Source organism: Pyxicephalus adspersus, chromosome 11 (assembly GCF_032062135.1).
Source record: "Pyxicephalus adspersus chromosome 11, UCB_Pads_2.0, whole genome shotgun sequence".
Lineage (NCBI taxonomy): Eukaryota > Metazoa > Chordata > Amphibia > Anura > Pyxicephalidae > Pyxicephalus > Pyxicephalus adspersus.
In genome coordinates, this window is record NC_092868.1 from 56,440,087 (window position 1) to 56,446,208 (window position 6,122).

A 6,122-nucleotide genomic window follows, 5' to 3' on the forward strand; every position below is an offset into this window, starting at 1 on the left:
CTCTGCACAGTACCACTTCTCTTGCCCTGTACCCCAGGTGGAATTCTCAGTATCTGTTCTTATTCTGTATGTTTGGGCTCTGCACAGTACCACTTCTCTCATTCCGTACCTTGGGTGTAATTCTCATGCTATGTTTTGTCTCATCACATAGAGAGAAGTGGATATCCAGATCAGCTTCTAAGACTGTGACACAGAAATATGAACTTGGCACTAATCGGGTGCTAAGGACTCTGACCCATCCACATGATAAATATCATTTCTTGTGCACAAGACAAGATGATGTCTGCAGTCTGCTGCAGGCAAGAACAAACATTTCCTCCAGCAATGCTAACTTCATAGAAAAACGCAGGACGAGAAGCTGAAGCAGGGGCTGTTGTGTTTCATACATTCATGAACTCAAATTCACATTATTGAGCCATCTGATTGCTTGGTAAACTTTGTTTGCCATGGCATTTTGCAGCTTGCCAAATTGCGGTTGCGATGTGTTTTTGGGGAAGCTTCATGCAGCTTGTTAGAATACTCTGCCACTGAGTTGCTTCCATAGACCTGAATGGGAATGCATTCTGACCACATTAGTGGTTGCATTTATCCTTCTGCTTCACTGCTGCTTTCCCACTCCTCACACAACAGCAATTCCCAGCTGTCAAAATGACTGGCTGGAGTTACTGTGCCAATACAACAGCAGTGAGTGCTGTCAGAAAATGACATTGCTTCAAAACACTGTTCAGACCAGAAAAGTGAGATACAATGTAACATTGTAACTTTTGTATCCATTTTGTTTCATCCTTCTTCAGCATCAGTCACTAAAGTCATCATATGTTTTATGTCTTAGTGATACATTCCTGTACAGTCCTGCTCCTTCAGAAAGTATGTGTTTAATTAGTCCCCTCATTCCTTATATCCTTTATAAAGTAAAAAATATATTTAAATTAGTCATATATGATTGTGAGCATTTTATTTCCTAATGTAGGGACTGTTACACTCTTCCTTACCTTGTTAGTCAGAGAAGAAGAGTCCTGTAGAGGTCGGTGGACCTGGAGGTCGGTGGAGATGAGCTGCCTTGTTTTATTGATCAGTAGAGAACACCTCCCTTATAATGATCACAGTTAAGAAGCCCCCTTAATTTGGTGGACAGTGGAGAACATTACCCTGGAGGTCAGATAAGAGTTCCCTTACATTGGTGCTCAATAGAAGAAGTGTTGTCTACATTACAAACTGTACAATACATTGGTCTGTTCTGTTTTCTATTCTCAGTTATGACCGGTCAGATTGTGCAAATAAAAGACTTATATAATATATAATTTTTTACTTAGCAAACACATTTCACTTTCTATTTCAGTGTATAAATCTGAACAGCAAACAGTTCCTTTCAATAAATCTCTGGAGGTATGTTGCATTCTACAGTGGAGCAAAATATTGTCTCTTAAAGCTTTCAAATATTGTGACTGTTAGCCAAGTCAAATCACAGTAGATAACTTGGCTGCGGACTCATCCATTTCTCAAGTTCATGTCAGAGAAAGTTTCCACTATGGCAAGTTGAAATGTTGCTCCCAAAGCTACGTTGTCTTCCATTAGTATGTAATAATTGACATTTATTAACATGAACCAGTGCCGGATTGGTGATTTTGTTTCGACAAAATAATTGTACTACCACCAGCACTTACTTTTCTGGTACCACCAACGGCACAGTTAGAGGTGAACCAAAAAAATGGATTTAAACTGGCCTCTCCAAGACTCCTAATAATGGCCAAATAAAACCATTTGTAGCAATGGGTAGGTTGATTGCTGACATTTTGTTCTGAGTGACCAATCGGATATCAGTGGATTTGATAAAGATTTGTCCCCTATGTTAGTTGCAGCCTTCTGGATTTTATTACTCTCTGATATTTTAATGTATATGTTCTACTAATAGTCCTCATTTTTTTGTCTAGTTTGGGTAGAAAGCTGATCAGAAATTGAAGTGCTACGGGTGAGTGATGTATTAATAAATGATCGCAATTACTATTATTATAAGAAGATTGGTGCTTGTTCTTTCTTGTTTTATGAACACCACCTAGTGGAAAAGTGTATGTAGTGCAACTGAGCAAAGCTTAAAACTACAGGGGCCCATGGCTACCCAAACCACCCATTAATTTTCACTGACTGTGTACATTACCCGTGGAGGGTGCATAGAAAAGGATGATCAGATGCTGGGGCATGTAATATATAAGCCACGCCTCCACTTAGGCGATGGGGCAGAGGAATAGCAGCAATATCTATAGATATATTTTTTTTGTCTAGTTTGGGTAGAAAGCTGATCAGAAATTGAAGTGCTACGGGTGAGTGATGTATTATTAAATGATCGCAGTTACTATTATTATAAGAAGATTGGTGCTTGTTCTTTCTTGTTTTATGTGTCATATCTATCTGTGACAACATCTCCACCTTGCTTAGACAATATATTACGCTTGTTATATACCCATGAAGATGCCCCCGTAGCGAAACGCGTCGAGTAACAAGATGTTTTTCATGAACACCTTCTTTTTAGGCTAGAACGCAAGCCTGCGTTCCCCATTGAAGAATACACCCCATGATTCTACAATGGGGATCGGTCTTTCGTGATGTAACACACTATTGTACTGATGTATGACACCAGACTGTTAAACTGCTTTTTGAAACAATAAACCCCTGTTTTCTCCTTCTAACCTGTGGTTTCTCATATAAACTGAGAATGTTTTTCTATTTGCATTTTAAAGGCAAAAAAATCCTTGCTAATAGCAAATCGGTGGAAATCAGCACAATATCTGCCTGTCTGCCTTGTTTTTATTTAGGAGAATCAATGACAAGAACTGAAATATTTTGTATTGATATATTATATTAAGATTTGGCTCCAGCAAGTCTTTTCCTATAACACACAGAGGTTGGTGTTCCTGCAGTCCAATGATTATAATAGTCAATCCCAGTGGACAGAAAGATGGTGGAATTGGAGCCCAATGAATTTAGACAATGGCCAAGTGAGGATTTGTAGGAATGCCAGAATGATAATTGGGGTTCCAGGGCAATGCCAGTATAACAACTTGGATCCAAATTCAATGTTGGGTGATTGCTGAGATCCTAGGGTAATAATATGTGGCCCAGGAGATCCTCGGTGACCATTGCAGTCCCAGAACTAAGACAGGTAGGCACTTGAGGTTCCAGAGCTTTGACCAAACAACACTTGGCATTCCAGAACCATGGCAGTGAGACATTTGGGGTAAAGAACCATGATAGAGTAACTTTAGCAGTGGAAGAGTCATGACAGGGCAATACTTGAGGTTCCAGTGATGAACGGTGGTGATGTCTTACCCATGGATGACATCATAATAAAAACACGTCATATATCAGATCTTCATACAGTCAGATCCTCCGGTTCTATAGTGATGCTGCTGTTGGTTACTCGGATTCCATACCAGCCGGCCCAGAACTGAGTGTCCATTCCGCCATGTTCAAAATATACATAGCGCACCCCTTTTCCGTAGTTCCTGAACCTATACGTCACCTTATAGAAAGGGGAAAAAATAGAATATTTCTCAATAATGGAAACAATAACAGAGAAACTGGAATCATTACACACGAACTAGTCCTAAAGGGTTCCATGGAAATTTGGAGGGTTAACGTACCTGGTGCCAACGAGCGTCACTCCACTGTTCTATGAACACCGGTTCTGGAGCAAATTTCTGTAGCGTCGTCTTCTTAATGGAAAGCAGCTGGACCAACAACTTGTACTGACAGCCACAATCTCTCCTGGCTGCATACCTGGTGAGATGGGGGGGTGAGATGATGGAGTAATAAAGATTCCCAAGGAGATTTTATTTTTTTAGATGGAAAAAGTGGAGCATCACATGACCCCCAAATCTAAAAGTAAGCATCAAATCAGAGGGGAGAGGAAACAAATGAAATGTAAGTAATGCTCTTGAATAGTCTAAAGGAATACTACCTCAGGTTATTGCTTATGGAACCCATTAAGGGATGTTTGGTGGCCACCCAAGATCATTGTACATGTGACTTACTGAGTAATGTTTGGTGGCCATGATGTCATAGTCAATGCCTATATGGCCTACTAAGGAGTCTTCAGATCTTTTCCCTTGTGACCTATAGAGATATCCCTGGTGGTCATGGTACCCCAGATTATGTGACCTACTAAGCAATCCCTAATGGCAATGGAGCCCTAGGTCATTGCTCATATGACTTACTGAGATATTCCTGGTGGTCATGGTATCCCAGGTTATTGCCAATGTGACCTACCAAGGAATCCTTGGTGGTCATGTTGCCCTAGATAATTGGCTATGTTACATACTGAGGGAAATCATAGGTAATGACCCAGTGCACCATGGCCACCAGGTGCTATACACATCAACCTGCCAAGGAATGTTTGGTGGCCATGGTCCTTTAGATCCTTGCCTTTGTGACCTATGAAGATATCCCTGGTGGTCATGGTGCCTTGGATCAATGTTTATGTGATTTACTGAGAAATCCCTGGTGCTAAAGATACCTTAAGATCATTGCCTTTGTGACCTACTAAGGAAAATTTGGTGGCGATGGTGCCCAAAGTCATTGCCCAGTTTCACCTACAATGATGTCTCTGGTGGCCATGATGCCCTAAATCGTTGGTCATGTGATTTACTAAAGAATCCCTGGTTCGTCTGGTCATGGTACCCCAGGTCATTGCCTATTTGACCACCTGAGGAATCCCTGGTGGCTATGGCGCTCAAGCTCATCACCCTTGTGACCTCCTTGAGATTCTCTGGTGACCGTTATGCCCATATGACCTACCAAGGAATCTGGCCCTGGTGATATTCTATAGTCTGATCTCAGGCAATGTGGTTTATACATTACCAGTCTTTGATGACGATTTCTGGTTGAATAGTGTCCATAAATTTGGCTTTGTACCCCATTTTCTGCAGGTCAAGGAGCTGAGACTTAATGCACAACCTGGAAAGATCGAAATGCACAATAAGTTTCCTGTGGCTCTCCCCAATCCAGGACCCATTCTGCTGATTTTTCCCCATACTTCCTGTTTTGTGTGACAACCATCATCTGGACAGGAAATGGAGGAAAATACAGGGGACACAAACATTCTTTACATCCCTAACTTTCCATCATTGCTACAAGGAAATAAACCGAGGGGGGGGGGGCTTTACCTATAGGAAGTCACAAAGTATTTGGTGATGGTCTCATCAGGAAAATTCTCTCCCATACTGCTGGGCAAGTCTTCCACCTTCCAAAGATCGCCGCCATTTTCCTGTATAGTCCAATGATTAAATTTCTCTATAAGAGGAAAAAAGGACATTCAATGAATGGGCTGTCCTGGATCATTGCTGATAATGGGAAGTTTAGGTACAAGGAATTCATGTTGAGGTCCTAACTTCCTGTAGGTAGCTGACAACTCTCCCTCACCGAAATCTCCAGCTGTGTTTTCAGCTTTAAATGTTCCCCTGCTGGACTACAAAGCTCCCCTTTTTTTCATTTCCATAACAATGGCACCAATGCAGCTCAGGCCAACCATAAAAGTACCCTACCCACAATGTCTTTAATTAAATATCTCTCCAAAAGGACTGCACCAATTTTGGTATGGTTACTAATAGGTGGCTTACCCAGGGCACAGGGATTCTGTAGCAGGTTCCTCTTCCGACTGGACAGATAGTAGAAGACCTTCCAGTCTTTGGGTTGTTTCCGGCAGTCTTGCGCAATGTAGCCGGCACGCTGACATATGACCCTCCATAGCGTCGACGAATCGATGATGTCCTTCCATCGACTACAGACCAACCGGCATCGAAGGATCAGATCTGTAGCCGGGACCAGAGTCAGAATCTCCAGCAGTACATCTTCTGGTAACACGTCGAAACTTGATGGCCTATGGGAAGCAAGAAGAGGTCATTACTGATAAGCTGAAGAATGATAGAGTGCTGGAGAAGACGTGGCCTGGTGGGGTCGGGGTTGTGGATTCAATTCCAAGAAGGAACACCATAAGGGTCAGATTTTCTGATGGTAATGGTGACCCCACAATTCTATCTATATGGGGGAATCAGGACCTCCTTCCCCCTGATGGTGACCCCTCTAGTGATGGTGACGCCACAATTTTATCTATATAGAAGAATCGGGAC

The 6,122-nt window shown here is 42.0% G+C and overlaps 1 protein-coding gene across 3 annotated transcripts in view; it reads right to left on the reverse strand.

The window, feature by feature from the left end:
- Positions 1-2,784: 2,784 nt before the first annotated feature.
- LOC140341432 (F-box only protein 44-like) overlaps positions 2,785-6,122 on the reverse strand; it is a 5,058-nt gene continuing 1,720 nt past the window's right edge. For all 3 annotated transcript variants that reach the window (XM_072427208.1, XM_072427206.1, XM_072427207.1), the window contains exons 3-7: positions 5,613-5,872; positions 5,160-5,286; positions 4,855-4,950; positions 3,639-3,774; positions 2,785-3,517 (exon numbers count right to left, since the gene is read on the reverse strand). In XM_072427208.1, the coding sequence (XP_072283309.1) occupies positions 3,368-3,517; positions 3,639-3,774; positions 4,855-4,950; positions 5,160-5,286; positions 5,613-5,872 (769 nt within the window). In that variant the 3' untranslated portion in view covers positions 2,785-3,367. The remainder of the gene's footprint in view (positions 3,518-3,638; positions 3,775-4,854; positions 4,951-5,159; positions 5,287-5,612; positions 5,873-6,122) is intronic.